Source organism: Ochotona princeps, chromosome 1 (genome assembly GCF_030435755.1).
Source record: "Ochotona princeps isolate mOchPri1 chromosome 1, mOchPri1.hap1, whole genome shotgun sequence".
NCBI classification, from domain to species: Eukaryota; Metazoa; Chordata; class Mammalia; order Lagomorpha; family Ochotonidae; genus Ochotona; species Ochotona princeps.
The window spans coordinates 1,612,421-1,629,084 of NC_080832.1; the positions used below are offsets into that span (position 1 = coordinate 1,612,421).

Consider the following 16,664-nt stretch of genomic DNA (forward strand, 5'->3'; position numbering starts at 1 on the left):
CAGAGTTCCATGGCTTTGAGCCATTCTCTTCTGATTTCTCAGGCCACAGGCAGGGTGCTTGATGCAAACTGGAGTAGCTAGGACACAACCAGGGCCCATATGTTATTCCAGCACTTGTAAGATGAGGATTTAGCCATTGAGCCATTGCCCCGGGACCCATCAAGTCTTCTTGTCTCCCACGACAACCGCTCTGTAACAAGGACTCAGGGGCAGGAGTTGAGCTACCAGCGAAGACCGTGGCTGGGACACCTGCTGCTCCCGCCAAGTGAAATGACCAGCAAGCGGCTGCCCGGCTCTCTGGAAGGGACACTGCTGGGGTGCAGGTCCAGGAGGGAGCCCTACATCCAGGGGGTGGGGGGTCGGGGCATGTCCACGGGGCCCGGGCCGCACCAGGGGCGTGTCCACGGGGCCGGGGCGGCACCAGGGGCGTGTCCATCGGGGCCGGGGCGGCACCAGGGGCGTGTCCATCGGGGCAGGCGGGCAGGCGGTCCTGCGGCGTGTCCTGCGCCTGGGCCATGGAGCTGGGCGCTGCGCGTCTTGCGCTCCTGAGCTGCCTGGGCCTGGTGCTGCTGCTCCGGGGCGGGGCCCGCGCGCCCGCCAGGTGAGTGGGGTCGAGGTGGGCGCTGCCCGAAGTACCCCGCGGCCTCGCGCCCCGATCGCTAGCCCCCCGCCCGTACCCTCCCCCTGCTTCCTCTTTCGCTTTCCGCCTCGTGGACGGCACACTGTGTACCCAGCCTCGGCTTTCTGCTGTGTAGACCTCTGGTGCGGGCTGGCGAGGCGGGGCCTCCCTCTGCGCTGGTTTTCCGGGTGAACTCTCGCCTCCTTTCTCTTTCCCCCTTTCCTCCCATCCTCTCCCCTTCCTCCGCTCCCTCCACACCTCCCCTTCTTTGTTTGAGAGGCAGAGGGGGGATAGAGAGAAGGGGGTACTGGGGTGGGGGAGAGACAGAGACTGACACGCTAATCAAATGACCATAAGGCCGGGGCTGGGCTGGGCCAGACGGAGCCAGGAGCCAGGCGCTTCTTCCTGGTCTCCCACCGGTGTGCAGGAGCCCAGAGGCTTGGGTCATGGTCGGCCCCTCGGGGTGCGCTTATAGGGGATGCACTGGGAGTGGAGCGCCCGGCTGCTGTCGTGCTGGTGTGGGAGTGTCACCCCCAGGGCACAGCAGGCCCCTCCATCCTTTGTGCAGGACCAGGCGCCAGCTGTTTGTGAAAGAGAATTTGTCCTGAGTTCAGCGTGAGCTTGAGCTGCCTCAGTGGGGGCAGAACGCATGGGGGGCCACGGTTGTAATCCTGCTTACCTTGCTCCTCATGAGGCCAGGTAAAGCTGCTGCCTTTGGTGCCGGCCCTGGTTCCTGTGTCGGCTGCTCCACTTCCCATCCCGCTGCCTGCTAACAGCCTGGGAAAGCAGTGAGGACGGCCCAAGGTCTCGATCCCCCGCCCACGTAGGAGACCTGGAAGAAGCTCCTGGTTTCACCCCATGTTGCTCTGTCCGTTGAGGCCATCTGGGGGTACAGGAGCGGGTGGAGGATCTCAGCCTTTCGCTGAACCTTTCGGGTAAACAAGCAGATAGATGAAAATCTGTTTTTTAAAGGGTGGACTAGCTGCCGTCTTCCTATTCTGGTCATCAAACTAGAAACTCGGTTTCTGGGGCAAAATGAACATCTTGCACACTTTTAAAGGGATTCCCTTTTTCCCATTCCCACAAGAATCCCGAAAACTGCCTACCCAGTTATCTTCTCAGGAATCTAGTAACAATAAAAGCAATGAACACCTGCAAAAGTTCTAGAATACATACAAGTGTGTATGTATATATATATTATGATGCATTTTGACAGTGGCAACCATGAGTGGAAAAAGCTGATTTTGGTTCAGCACTGGCCCACAACAGTGTGTGAGGTGAGTATGCCGGCCTGCCTGTGATCCCGGGAAGGTCCCAGGAGCTGGTCATGGGGCCCCGGGCCTGTGATCCCGGGAAGGTCCCAGGAGCTGGTCATGGGGGCCCCGGGCCTGTGATCCCGGGGGAGGTCCAGGAGGAGCTGGTCATGGGGGCCCCGGGCCTGTGATCACGGGGAGGTCCAGGAGGAGCTGGTCATGGGGGCCCCGGGCCTGTGATCACGGGGAGGTCCAGGAGGAGCTGGTCATGGGGGCCCCGGGCCTGTGATCACGGGGAGGTCCAGGAGGAGTTGGTCATGGGGGCCCCGGGCCTGTGATCACGGGGAGGTCCAGGAGGAGCTGGTCATGGGGGCCCCGGGCCTGTGATCACGGGGAGGTCCAGGAGGAGCTGGTCATGGGGGCCCCGGGCCTGTGATCACGGGGAGGTCCAGGAGGAGCTGGTCATGGGGGCCCCGGGCCTGTGATCACGGGGAGGTCCAGGAGGAGCTGGTCATGGGGGCCCCGGGCCTGTGATCCCGGGGGAGGTCCCAGGAGGAGCTGGTCATGGGGGCCCCGGGCCTGTGATCCTGGGAAGGTCCCAGGAGCTGGTCATGGGGGCCCCGGGCCTGTGATCACGGGGAGGGCCCAGGAGGAGCTGGTCATGGGGGCCCCGGGCCTGTGATCCAGGGGAGGGCCCAGGAGGAGCTAGTCATGGGGGCCCCGGGCCTGTGATCCCGGGGGAGGTCCAGGAGGAGCTGGTCATGGGGGCCCTGGGCCTGTGATCACGGTGAGGTCCAGGAGGAGCTGGTCATGGGGGCCCCGGGCCTGTGATCACGGGGAGGTCCAGGAGGAGCTGGTCATGGGGGCCCTGGGCCTGTAATCACGGGAAGGTCCAGGAGGAGCTGGTCATGGGGGCCCCGGGCCTGTGATCCAGGGGAGGGCCCAGGAGGAGCTGGTCATGGGGGCCCCGGGCCTGTGATCCCGGGGGAGGTCCAGGAGGAGCTGGTCATGGGGGCCCTGGGCCTGTGAGCACGGTGAGGTCCAGGAGGAGCTGGTCATGGGGGCCCCGGGCCTGTAATCACGGGGAGGTCCAGGAGGAGCTGGTCATGGGGGCCCCGGGCCTGTGATCACGGGGAGGTCCCAGGAGTTGGTCCCTTGTCAGGTGCTGCCTGGTGCTGCTGGCTCTCAGCTCAGATCTGCCCTGGGCCAGCTGTGGATGTCTGGGCTCCGTGCAGGGTGCCGACAACCTTTTGTCCACAAACACGGACTCTTTATTGTGGGAGACGTCTGTTGTTTACAGCACATACACATGTCTCCCTTGGCTCACACAGCTGTGGACTGGACTGGATTGAGGCAGACTCGGCCTGGCAGCTCAGCAGGGCGTGGGCCGGGAGGTGGAGTTGTCCTGTTCAGACCTTGAGCTGACCTTGTTTCCATCTCTGCTAGGAGAGTAACGACTGCAGAGAGCCCCCAGACTACTGGACCATCCACGGACTGTGGCAAGTGCTCCCTGCAGGGAGGTGGGCTGGGAGCCAGAGGAGCTCGCCGACCTGCTGGGGTCCCACCTGCTGCTGTGCTGGTGCCCATGTCGTGGGAGTTAACTCACTGGGCCAGACCCTGATTTTAGCCCCGGCCCAGCACCCCGATGCTGGTACTGCTTGCTCCTGCTTGCATGGGACGGTGACCATTCAGTTTAGGAAGATGCTCAGAGTACATGAGGGGCTTCGCATTGAGGTTATTCTTTCATTATTTCTTTAGGGCCTGGTAGTAGTATATGTGTAAAAGTTGCTGTGTTTGCGTTGTGTTGTTCTTGCTCAGACACCAAATCCCATATTTGGTTATGCCCGTTTCCCCCGTGTGCACACCAGCAAGCTGTGTGGCCACGGAGGGCATGCTGCTGTTCTGCTGTTCCTGTGAGGGCAGGGGCGCGTCGGGGCCTCGTGGCACATGTGTGCTCCCGTTGTAGCCCTGACTGGCACACACATGTTCCTGTTCTGGCCCTCCCTGGCACGCACGTGTTGCACAGGAGGCAGGGCCTGGGCTGTAGGCTCTCTTCCTGGCTCCTCGGTCTGTTTTCCGTGGTGCCCTTGGTGCCTTTCTGCTGTGTCCCCACTCCAGGGGTGACATCTCGGTGGCAGGGCTGGCTCTGGGCTGCATGGGGCACCAAGGTCTGAGCAGCTGATGGCAGCTTGGTGGGGGTGAGCCCCGAGTGCGGACATCCTGGCTCCTCCCGTGGCCCTGTGCCAGCTGTGTCCCGAGCCCACCCTGGAATAGGCACCTCCCCCCATGCCTTTCTCTGTTCCTTGCAGACTTGTGGTCAGGTTGATGGCATGTGCCAGCCACCCTTGACACCTGTCTGTTTTCTCGTTTGCGCCTGCAGGCCTGACAAAGAAGCGGAATGTAACCGCTCGTGGCACTTCAACCTGGATGAGGTTAAGGTACAGGTGTCCGCTCCGTCTGCCCGGGGAGGGCGGTACCGTGCATCTGCTGCGTCCTGTTCGCTGTGACTGGGGCTGCTCCCAAAGGCCACCCTCCAGTGCTGCTGCAGGAGCGGCCTCCCTCACCCCGCGCCCATACCTCCCGGCAACCGAGAGCAGGCCTGACCCGCTCGCACTGGGCTCCCAGCAGCCAAGGTGTCCCAGTCCCAGTGAGTGTGCAGTGTGTGCGGTATGGGGGCAGCCGGGCACCCAGGGCCGGCCTTCCTGGCTGCGAGTGGGTGTGTTTTACGTGTGGTCTCAGCGGTGAGGCAGTGGCTGCCCGGACTGTAGGACTCAGGACTGGAGTTCCTGAGGGAGAGTAGAAGTGCTTGCTGGGACGCTTCTGCAGCCTATCGAACATAGCCTTGCATATGTACACACAAGCATGGGTAGAGTTTCTCTGTATACATGTGTGTGCAGTCTACACATGTGCATGTGTCACGTGGACCTTTGATGTAAACAGACAATTCTATGCATATACACACACCTGTGTACTCATATAGGCCCAAATGGATGTATGCACACATTCACACGTGTACACGGAATTACACAGGTATTCAGTACACACGTCCTCTTCCTGCGGGCAGCCAGCGGTTCTGTGTGCACAACCAGCCATCTGTGAGGGTGCTGTCAACCAGACTGGCAGGTCTGGGGGCCACTGGGCGCCTGCCCTCCCCTCCCATGACAGGTCATGAGTTCCCAGGTCAGCATAGTGCTAACCCTGGCTGATGTCCTGTAAGCTGATGGGGTGTGAGTGAGAGACGCCCTTTGTGCTGTGAGGTGTGAGAGACGTCCTGTGTGAGCTGATGGGGTGTGAGTGAGAGACGCCCTGTGTGCTCTTGGGTTTGAGTGACACATCTTGTGTGGTTGCCTGCCCAGTCGGAGTGACAGAGTGTGCCTGGTGGGGACCAGGTGCAGCTTGCAGTAGGCGTACTCTGCCAACTCCCATGTGCAGCTTTGGCTCGGCCCTGGGGCATCGTGAGTGAGGCTGATGCAGGAGACGTGGAAGTTGGAGCAACTGGGACTCCGATCAGTCAGCATCCTGGTGTGATGCTGGCACTGCAGGTGGCTGTTTCACCCACAACACTGCAGTTCCAGCATTTCTAATGTCACTTTCAGAGCCGTACTGGGTTTTAAAGGAAGAGTGGAGGGGAGGCCGGAGCTCAGGTTCCCATGTTGCTTGACGGCTGGCTGACCAGCTCCCCCTGACGGCTGCCTGGGCTCGCCGTCTTTTGTGTGGCTTCAGGGATCACAGGACGAGCCCTCCCCAACACGCCATCAGTCATCCCAGGCACACCTGCCCGAGGCCCTGGCCAGGGACATCTCGGGGGCTTGTCCTGCCCTCGTCAGCACTTTGTGTGTGTGGGTTGACCGTCCCGTGGACCTCCCGCGTTCTATCTCCACCCCACGGTGAGAGCTGTCTGTCTTTGACCCTGCAGGACCTGCTTGGTGAGATGAAGATGTACTGGCCCGACGTCCTGCATGCCTCCCCCAACCGCAGCCAGTTCTGGTGAGTCTCACCCGCTCCCTGCAGGCTCCGGCTGCCCGGTCATTGAGTCGCTCCCGCAAGAAGCTGAGCCGATCCAAGGCTAGGAGCCAGGAGCTCCCCTGGGTGCAGGTCCCAAGGCTTTGGGCTCTCCTTCACTGGGGATGCATCACTGCTGTGTGAAGAGCGCCACTTGCCAGAGCTGGGGAGACCAACAGTCGGGGCCCGAGCTCTTGTGCTGCCCAGCTGAGCCGGGACGAGGGGCACGGGAAGTATGGTGTGGCCACTTGGGAGGCCATGGGAGCAATAGCTTTCCCTGAGATGACATCCCGATGGTGCCCGTGGTCGGACAGCGGAGCCTTGCCTGGGTGGTGGGAGCTGAGCAGTGTGCCATCTGTGCCCCATAAGGACCCGTACTTCTCAGGCTGCAAGGCCAAGTTCCCACTCAGAAAGACGCCTGCCCGGCACTCGCGGCCAGCTGGCCTGTGCTCTCACAGACTCGGGGGCACCCCAGACCTTCGCAGGACATGGCCCTAGGGGCACGCATTCCATTCTTGGAGGAGGAAGTGGCAGAGTTCTGGCCGTGGGGGCTGTCCCTGGGTCCGTGCAGCCTGGGTGGCCTGCATCTGCCCACCCCTCGCTGCCCTCGTGTGGGGTAGCCATCAATGCTGACTGTGTCAGTGTGCTGTATGGGGTGAGGCCTGGTGCTGGGCGAGGTGGGGCAGGAGGAGGTGCATGCGACCCAAGGGTCTCTCCGTCCCCCCAGGAAGCATGAGTGGGAGAAGCATGGGACCTGTGCTGCACAGCTGCCGGTCCTCAACTCCCAGCGAAAGTACTTTGGGACCAGCCTGGCCCTGTACCATCAGCTTGACCTCAACAGGTGGGTGTACACTCAGGTGGGCACTGTGTGGGGCTACACCGCCTGCCTCACTGCTCAGATGCCCCACATCCCTGTGAAGGCCTGGGCTGTGGGCACCTGGCCCCTCAACCCTGTCGGCAGCATGTGCAGTCAGCAGCAGAGACTGGAGTCCTGCAGGCTTCGCAGCCGGCACCCAGTGGCGTGCAGCCTTAGCTGGGCCCCAGCGAGTCTATGCCCGCCGGCTGCCCTGCCCCTGGGGAAGCAGGGAAGAGGTTTTCATGAGCTTGCTCCAGGGTCTGGGGTCAGCCACCTCCCAGAAACCCCATGGGTCCATACCCTGGGAGCGCTCAGGGTAAGCCCTTTCCTGCCCCGCCTAGGCATGACTGCCATGCTGGCATGCTGGGTGTCCCTTTGTCCTCCTGTGTGCCCCATGTGTGTGCCCATGTAACCTGTACCCCAGGCTTGTGCTCATGCACCCCCAGCTCCAGCCAGCACTGCCCGCGCCATAGACATGAGCCACAGTTATATGTTGACAAGAGCCAGAGGAGCAGGCTGAGCTCATCCTGGAGATGAGACCTTGGCCCTGGTGGACAGTATTGTCTGTGTCTACCTGGTGGGGAGGAGGGGGCACCCTCATGGCTCCCGTGTGCAGGGCTGGGGCTGCTGTTGCTGTGCCCCCTTGAACTGAGGGACCTGAGTCCCCCCAGAAGTGCATCTGGAGGGAGGAAGGGGCTTCACGCTGTGGCTTACGCTTCTCCCGTTCCTTGACAGCAAGCTCCTGAAGCTGGGAATCAAGCCATCTACCAACTACTACCACGTAAGTCCTGCGTGTGACCTCTCGCCTGCTGTGGGTCCCGGTGCACGCTGGCCGAGTTGCTTCGTCCTGCAGGCCTGGGCCGGGAGGCATACGAGCCCCATCCCCTCTTAACCTTAGAGGTTTGAGGGCCAGGCAGGGTGAAGCAGCGGTGACTGGCAGGAGGCTCCAGGGTCCCACCGCCCTCGGAAAGAGGCCGAGGAGCCTGGAGAGGGAGACACGGGTGCACCCTGGGGAGCTGCCCCCTGCCCGTGCGTGGCTGGCCGGCTGGGCTTCCTGCTGCAGGCCACTTCCGACACTTCCTTGGATGTCAGCTTGCAGACTTCAGAGATGCCCTCACCAGGGTGTACGGCGTGGTCCCCAAAATCCAGTGCCTTCCACCAGAGCAGGTGAGGCATACCTGTGGGGCCCCGTGGCGGAGCCGTGTGTGTGTGTGTGTGTGTGTGCGCGCACGCCAAGTGCAGCTGTGTGCTTGTGAGCACATGTGTGTCTGCCTGTCTTCCACAGGTACCTGTTCTGAAACAACCAGCAGTGCCATGACATCCTGCCAGGCCCACCCTGGTCCTAACTCCACTCCCCCCACCCTGCCAGGCCCACCCTGGTCCTAACTCCACTCCCCCCACCCTGCCAGGCCCACCCTGGTCCTAACTCCACTCCCCCCACCCTGCCAGGCCCACCCTGGTCCTAACTCCACTCGCCCCACCCTGCCAGGCCCACCCTGGTCCTAACTCCACTCCTCCGACCGTGCCAGGCCCACCCTGACCCTAACTCCACTCCCCCGACCGTGCCAGGCCCACCCGGACCCTAACTCCACTCCCCCCACCCCTACCCCCACCCTGCCAGGCCCACCCTGGTCCTAACTCCACTCCCCCGACCGTGCCAGGCCCACCCTGACCCTAACTCCACTCGCCCCACCCTGCCAGGACCACCCTGACCCTAACTCCATTCCCCCCACCCCTACCCCCACCCTGCCAGGACCACCCTGACCCTAACTCCATTCCCCCCACCCCTACCCCCACCCTGCCAGGCCCATCCTGACCCTAACTCCACTCCCCCCACCCTGTCAGGCCCACCCTGAGAACTGCGCCCCTCTGCCACAGCTGCTGACAGCTGCGTTCTGGCAGGCACCTAGCTCCCTGTGGAAATGGCCCCTTTTTCTGAGGACTGGAAACGTGTGTGTGTGGTCGGCTGATGGTGGGATGCGTGTGTATGTGTGTGAGAGAGAGATTTGCATGTGCTGTGTGTCTGTGTGTGTGATCTGCCTGTATGTGGTGTGACGGCACGATGCGTGTGCTGTGTGTGTGTGTGTGTGATCTGCCTGTGTGTGGTCTGATGACAGGATGCGTGTGCTGTGTGTGTGTGTGTGTGATCTGCCTGTATGTGGTGTGACGGCACGATGCGTGTGCTGTGTGTGTGTGATCTGCCTGTGTGTGGTCTGATGACAGGATGCGTGTGCTGTGTGTGTGTGTGATCTGCCTGTGTGTGGTCTGATGACAGGATGCGTGTGCTGTGTGTGGTCCATGTGGGTCTTGCGTTGCTTGTAGCCTTCCTGGGTGCTGCCAGGCCTGCTGGTGAGCATGTAGGGGTGGTGGAGGGACCTGAGCCTGGGCCTAGCACAAGGCTGCTCCTGGGATCCAAGCCCCGGGGCCGCTGGCTTTCCCGCCTTTGCAACGTCCTGGCGATGTCAGGGCCAGCGCGCTACTGGGCCATGCATTCTCACTGCGCCCTTCACGCCCTCCCACCAGGACGAGAAGGTGCAGACCCTGGGCCAGATCGAGCTGTGCTACACCAAGGAGGACCTGCGGCTGCGCAACTGCACGGAGCCCGGGGATCCCCCGCCCACCTGGCCAAGACCCCCAAGGGCGGCTGCGCGGGGGCTCTCAGTCTGTGAATTCGGCCCCATCTTCTACCCCCCACCCAAAAAGGCCCTGCGTTGATGCCCGCTGCTTGGAAACATCTGAAGAGAAATGCCCGCTGTGCTGCTAAGCCCTCTCCCCTCCCGCTCATGCTGACGCGCCTTGCCAGTCCTCTTCCTTCCTGGTGGCACCCTGAGTCGGCCCAGCTGGTGGCCTGGGTGGGCCCGGCTGCAGCCTAGGAGGGGTGTTGGACGCCTCTGCTCTCCTTGCTGGGGCAGACTGCCTGGCTTCCGTAGAGACCCCTGCGGGTGTGGCTGGCAGGTTGGGCCTGCTGGACCTCCCCTCTTCCCCAGCAGGACACAGCCAGTCCGGGCTCCATGCAGCACACCAGCCCTGTCCCAACACTTGCTGAGCCCTGAGCTGCTACTTCCTTCCGGGTGCACGGTGGCCTGGCGAGGAGGGCTCCCAGGCTGTGGGTACAGGGTGCCCACCCACCCCCGTTATTAAACCCACTTTTGCAGTGCCCTGCCTGGCTTCCACCCCATCTTGGTTCTTCCTGTGAATATGACCGACTGGATCCCACTCTCCGCTGTACTTAACACGTGGAGTTGACTGGATCCAGCGTGGCCTCAGAGCAGCCACATTTTCCAGGGATTCATGTCTTGGGGAATCAGCAGCCAGCCGAGTCCTCGTGCCTGCTGTGGCTGCCCTGGCATCAGTGGCCAATGTCATGATGCGTGTCTTCCTCAGCCCTGGCCCCTGGCCGGGGAGAGCTGACGGAGACCCCAAATGGTGCCCTGCACGGCTCGCTGCCCAAAGGTTACAGCCAGAGCCAGCCAGGGGCCGGTAGCTGCCTGTGCCCTGAGAGGCAGGACGGGGGCTTGGTCCAGGGCCTGGCCACTCCCTGGCAGCTGCGCCCGTGTTTTCTGCCCACCCCCACGTGTGCCTGCTTCTCCCTGGGTTTTGGGGTTTTGGGTCTGGGTGTTTGTGGAGGGGCGGTGTAGGAAGGTGGGTCTCCTGTTTGGACTGTGTGATGTCTTGCCAGCCGGGACCCTCATGCCTCTGTCACTGGCAGCCCTGGGCCAGGGTTTTGGCTTCGGTGTCTCCCCCCGCCCACAGGGCTCCATGAGGGACTGGCCTGCTCACCCTGGAGAGAATCCACCTGTGTTTAAAGCTGACCATTCCTTTCTGTAGAACACAGTTACTGAGAGCCAGAGGGGAGAGGGGAATGAGCGGACCAGGCCCGCAGGCTGGGAGGGGCCGGCGGAGCACCCATGGCCGGCGGCTTCTGTCCATCCTGGAGATCAGATGGAGTGGGCCAGCGAGGCCGAGTTTTAAGTGTTTGGTTATGCTCTGGTCTGGTGCAGAGGAGCCTTCAGTAAACATGTGACCCCCAACCTAGAGCCCAGGAGATCTGGGCAGGGGCTCAGAAGCCAGGAGGGAGCACAGCCCAGGAGCGTTGGCACAGCAGGTGCAATTGGCTCCACCCAGCTCCAGCCCTTGCACTGGCACAGTGAGTGCCGGGCCAGGGCATGGGCTTCTCCTTGGGGTGCCTGGGGTGGGACCCTCTGCCTGGCACTCCATTGGAAGGCAGCTGAGCTGGACAAACCCTTCAAGCCCAGCTGGGTGCAGCAGTGCTGTGGCCTGGGTGGCGAGCACGGCTTAGAAGGGCTGGGGTCCCATTCAGGTGCTTCACTGAGCTGGGAGCGGTCACAACAGCCACTTCCTGTCCGGCAGAGCTGCTCCCCCTCCCCCACCATCCTGTGCTCCTGGGTTCGTCCACTCTGCCTGCCCTCATCCACAAAGCCTTTCTTTGTGGGTTGAGTGTCTCCTTTGCTTAATTCAGAGCCAGACTGCACCCTGCGATGTGGCCCTCCCAGGTAGTGGCCACTCTCCGCGTCCTGGCACGGCCGGTCTGGGCTTCAGCTTCGTGTTGCCTGCCTCACAGCCTCCCCTGCAGTGCCCATAGCCCACTAGGGTCCTGGCAGCCTCTTTAGCTCAGCCCATCGGCTGCTCTCTCCCACCCAGCCCCGGCCCTCTCCTGCCTCCTCCCGTGAGCAGCTGTGCTAAGGGCTCTCAACCTGCTGCCCTAGGCATTGCTTCCGGCAGCAGGATTTGCAGGCACTTTCCTCCAGGGCCACTGGTAACGTAGCCCTGTGCAAAAGACTTCCTGTGGTGCTGTGGGTTCAGCTGCCACTTCTGCCCCATCTGATGGCACATGATGGTCCAGGCGTGTGGACCTTTGCACCTGTGTGAGTGACCCAGATGGAGTTCCTGCCTGCTGCTTATCGGCTTGGGCCTGGCCCAGCCCTGGCCTTTGTGGCCGGGAACCAGTGGATCCTTTGATGTTCCCCAAGGAATGGGTGGCTTGGTGGGGACTCTACATCTCCACAGTCTCGGAAAGACCAGGATGCCAGCGGTCAGCCCCTCCTACAGGGTCCCGCAGCTCTGCCCACCACTCGGGAATCTTCGGTTAGGACTTGGGGGGAACTGTCACCCCCATCTCCTGTTCTGGGGCCAGAAGCCCCAGAGACCTGAGACATTTGAGCAGAGCAGGACAGCTGGTGTGCCTCATGTCGCTATTCCAGTTTCTGAGTCAGGCTGAGAACGGTGGGCAGGGCACAGAGCTGCCCTTCGGTGTGGGCCTCTGCCTGGGGTCCTGGCGCTCTTGCTGTGTGCTTTGGGCCTCCACCTGTGTTTGCCCCTGCCCTGACTTGCCCCTCGGTGCGGTTGCTCCCCCTTGGCGAGCCTGGATGGGGCGCTATCCCTGCTTCCCCTTGGACACAGCATAGACACATGTGACCGTGGGGTCCAGGGTGACCCAGCAGAGCCAGGGCGGGGCATGGGAGGCCTCTGTGCACACAGAGGGCGTGACCCCCACCCATCCTCTGTCCAGGAGCCCCCTGCTGGCCTATGCTCTGCGCTCTCCTCAGGTTGAGGTCCTCCCAGGCTGGGGTCCCTGCCATGTCCCAAATGTGTCTGTCCAGCTCCCCCCCAACCAGGGCATCAGGGGGCCAGGACCTCGAGTCCTCCTGCCGCTCTGCTGTGGACGGCATCCTGGGTGCTTGCCTGCACCTGCCCAGCCATGCCACGCTGTGTGGGCATGCCCTATCTGGAAAGCCAGATAGCCAGCCAGGGGGAGCAGCCCCACTTTGGGAGCTGAGCCGAGATGCTGCTGGCTCCCCACTGCTTCCTGTGCTGGGCACACTCCTGCCTGAGGTTCAGGCTGCATTCCTTGGGCACCCCTTCAGAACCCAGCCAGACCAGAATTCCCTCAGCCGGATCTCAGTCCAGTCCTGTGTCTCCCGCCAGCTGTGTGGCTCCCTGAGCTGCAGGCGTGATGTGAACTGAGGTCCCGCCAGATCTGCCGTTGCTTTAGGCCCGGGAATGGGTCAGTGAGCTGGCAGCAACTTTCAGGGAAGGCAGAAACCCCGGAGTGAGGGCAGGGCTGTGGGCGACACCTGTTGTCTCCTGGATGACATGGCGCCGTGGTTGGTTGCCAGGCCAGTGGCCCTAGGTGCACCACGGCTTGTCTGCTTGCCCCTCTCCCCCTCCCATGCCCTGCACCTCTGAGCTGGGTCTCACCTGGCTCCCCAGGAACCTGTAATATCCCCATGGTAACAAGCTCCTTACCGTGTTTTTCATGAATGCTGTGGGTGGCAGCCGAGTGGAGGTGTCCCAGCTGGCTCACTGGTCAGAGAAGTCCAGGGTAGCGTGGAGGAGGGAGGGGGGAGGAAGGTTCTTGGAGCAGGAGCTGGCATAGAGGTGGGGACAAGCCTTTTGGCACTAGCTGCAAATCTCCCACTGAGCTGTCAGAGGGGCAGGCTCAGGCCCATCCACTGAGCTGTCAGAGGGAGGAGGCTCAGGCCCGCCTGACTCTGCCGAGGTCTGAGGTACACTAACTCTCAGATTCTTCTCGGGGCCCACTAGGACGTCCATGCTGTTGTTTGTCCTTTTTCATTAACCTTGGGATGACATTTTGTCTCCCGTGGAGCGAGTGGCTTTAAAATGTGACCCATCCTTGAATTTCATAGGTTAGAACTTCCCAGGGGTTCCGTCATCTTTTAATTTTGGTTTGTATTTTTAGGTCATTTGTATTTTTTTCTACTGGTTCATTCCAAAATGGCTGCAACAGCCTGGGTAGGACCAACACCAGGAAGTAGGAGCTTCTTCCAGGTCTCCCACGTGGGTGCAGGGGCCCAAACGCTTGGGCCACCCTGCTTTCCCAGGCCTCAGCAGGGAGCCGGGCGGGAAGTACAGCAGCTGGGACTTGATCTGAGGTCCACGTGGGATGCCAGCCTGCAGGTAGCATCTTAAATATGGTACAGAGCCAGGCCCAAATATGTTTATTATTATTATTAATGTTAGAACTCATGAGGTAAATTGGACATATTTCTGTCTGCCTCTCCCTGTCTAAAGCCTTTATTTGCTGAACAAATATAGGTGAAAGATAGAGTTCCTGCAGCCCTTAGCTGATGGCTGGGCCAGGGCAAAGCCAGCAGTGGGTCTCCACCTTGGTCTCTGTGTGGGTGGTGGGGCCCCAGAGCTGAGGGCTGGGCCAGGGCAAAGCCGGCAGTGGGTCTCCACCTTGGTCCCTGTGTGGATGGTGGGGCCCCAGAGCTGAGGGCTGGGCCAGGGCAAAGCCAGCAACCGGGTCTCCATCTTGGTCCCTGTGTGAGTGATGGGCCCCAGAGCTGAGTGCGTGGTGGTCTGCCGCCTCCCAGGTGTGATGGAGGTGGACCAGAAGGGAAGCAGAGGGGGTCAGTCCCAGGCATTCTGCTAGGAGACCCCCTCTACCCAGGGCTCATCAACTTGTTCTTTCTGCAACTTTCTCATGGCTATTCATCTGCAGCTGTCTTCCAACACAGGTACAGAGGGCGGTGACATTCCCTCTGAGAAGGGATAAGGCTGGGCAGAGCCTGTAAGGAGTTATTCGAACATCCCACCCTGGACCCCCGCGCTGTTTCTCCTTCCTCACAGCTCACAAAATTCGCGCCGGTCCAGCCATCCACCAATCAGATGTAACCTGGCATTCCACCTGAGAATCCCACCCCCAATCTTCCGGCCCCTTCCCCAACTCTGCCCACTCACCAATCATCCCTAGGCATTCACCTGCAGGCACCAATCCCCTGGGGCCTGCCCGCAATCCCTCCCAACCCCGCCCCCCACACCTGGCAAACAAAAAGGGCCCTTTCTTTGCTCTTCCTCTCTCTTCTTCCGGCCTCCCTTCCCTCCTCCTCTTCCCCTTCCCCTCCACTCTGTTCCTACCCCGCTGGAATAAACCTCCTAAGATACCTCACTGTGTCTGGTGTTTTCAGCTCACAGTAAAGAACCAGGTTGTGGGAATTAGCTGCGCATAATATTATTGTAATATCATATGAACTAGAACTCTATCACTGTTTTAAATAAGTAACAGAGCCTGCAGGTGCTGGCAGGCAGGTATTGCGGTGTTGGGACGGTGCTGCGTGGCGACAGGTGCTCCGGTGTTGGGACGGTGCTGCCTGGCAACAGGCGCTCCGGTGTTGGGACGGTGCTGCCTGGCGACAGGTGCTCCGGTGCTGGGACGGTGCTGCGCGGCCTGTGTGTTGGCTGTGCCTCACTCAGCTCCACCCCTCCAACCGCCCCCGCCTCCCCGTGTCAGGCTCACACGATAGCAGTCACATGAGAACCAGCAAGACAAGCAGGAACCAATCGGAGAAGTTCCTGCTTCCTAATTCTCAGAGTTTGGAGACAAATTCTGGACAGATGGCTCATGAACGTGTTGTGGGAAACACCGCGGTGTTAGAGCCGGGTGATGCAACACAGAGGGTGCTCCGAGTGTGTGTGGTTTGGAGGAGGGTGGGCGGGAAGGCTGGTGGAGCTGTGGGTTTGCATGAACCTGTGAGCAGTAACACAGACCTTTCCTGCTGCTTTAACATGCTAATTAGAGCCTTTAAATAGGCCGTGGGTGCATCTATTCCCTGGTCTCTTTGAAATGGATCCCATTTCTTAGGCTTAAAAACTGTTCCCCAACCAAGTTCCATAAAGGTTCATGAGCACCTTTCAGGTTGCAGATGCTCACGACCCTAACGGTGTGTGTCTGGGGAGGGGACCCCTCACACAGCCCTTACGCTGCTCACCTGTCTGCCCTCCCCAAGAGACCCCCCACCAGCCGCTGCACCTCTGGCAGAGACCCCCCCACCAGCCGCTGCACCTCTGTCCGCCCTCCCCACAAGGGACCCCCCACCAGCCGCTGCACCTCTGTCCGCCCTCCCCACAAGGGACCCCCCCAGCCGCTGCCCACCTCTGTCCGCCCTCCCCCACGAGGGACCCCCCCAGCCCCTGCCCACCTCTGTCCGCCCTCCCCACAAGGGACCCCCCACCAGCCGCTGCCACCTCTGTCCGCCCTCCCCCACGAGGGACCCCCCCAGCCCCTGCCCACCTCTGTCCGCCCTCCCCACAAGGGACCCCCCCACCAGCCGCTGCCCACCTCTGTCCGCCCTCCCCCACGAGGGACCCCCCCATCAGCCGCTGCACCTCTGTCCGCCCTCCTCCATGTTAACTCTTGTCCCTGCTATCTGAAGTCCACATACCTGGGTATCAGCTGATTCCTGGCCTAACTTCCGCCGGCTGGTGGACGTGTTTCTGTTGCGCTTCTCGTCTGGATATGTGTTTGCTCTACAATTTGTTAGTTTGTCGATGTTACTTTCTGTGCACTCGGGGTCTGCACTGCATCTGTTGATCTTCATTTGTGCTTTCAGTGTTATAAACAGCAATGGGATTTTGCTTGTAGTCCATGACAAAGTTATTCCCGAGAATACATGTGTTGGCATGCTCCATGTTCCTAGCCAGAGCCTGGCATATTATTGAGGTGTGTCAATCCTTCTTTAAGAACCTGTTGATTGGGCCCGGCGCAGTAGCCTAGCAACTAAAGTCCTCGCCTTGCATACACCGGGGCCCCGGCCATTGTGGCCACTTGGGGAGTGAATCATCGGATGGAAGATCTTCCTTTCTGTCTCTCCTTCTTTCTGTATATTTAACTTTCCAATAAAAATAACTTTTTTAAAAAAAAAAAAAAAGAACCTGTTGATCTTAGTTATTGAAAGAGAGAGAGAGACAGGGAGATCTGTGACCAGCTGGTTCACTCCCCACATGTCTGCAACAGCTGGTCTGGCCTGGGTCTAGCCATGAGCCCAGCACCCAATCCAGGCCTCCCACGTGGGTGCAGGGGGGCAGGCACTTGGGCCGTCCGCAGCTGCTTTCCCAGGTGCGTTAGCAGGGAGCTGGGTAGAAGTGGAGCAGCCGGGATTTGAACCTGCAG

General features: G+C 61.0%; 1 protein-coding gene across 1 annotated transcript; it reads left to right on the forward strand.

The window, feature by feature from the left end:
• Nucleotides 1–493: 493 nt before the first annotated feature.
• RNASET2 (ribonuclease T2) lies at nt 494–9,822 on the forward strand. The gene is made up of 9 exons (XM_058670680.1): nt 494–601; nt 1,836–1,896; nt 3,319–3,371; nt 4,253–4,310; nt 5,789–5,859; nt 6,602–6,715; nt 7,466–7,511; nt 7,823–7,897; nt 9,254–9,822. Exons 1-9 carry the CDS (start codon nt 516–518, stop codon nt 9,443–9,445), a joined length of 756 nt encoding a protein of 251 aa, XP_058526663.1. The 5' UTR covers nt 494–515; the 3' UTR covers nt 9,446–9,822.
• The last annotated feature ends 6,842 nt before the right edge of the window (nt 9,823–16,664 follow it).

Bases quoted from the DNA above. Each gene is read 5' to 3' on its own strand.
- RNASET2 (XM_058670680.1), top strand. From the start codon at position 516: ATGGAGCTGGGCGCTGCGCGTCTTGCGCTCCTGAGCTGCCTGGGCCTG. The intron at 4,311-5,788 runs GTACAGGTGTCC...TTGACCCTGCAG, and splicing joins TCAACCTGGATGAGGTTAAG to GACCTGCTTGGTGAGATGAA. The intron at 6,716-7,465 runs GTGGGTGTACAC...GTTCCTTGACAG, and splicing joins CATCAGCTTGACCTCAACAG to CAAGCTCCTGAAGCTGGGAA.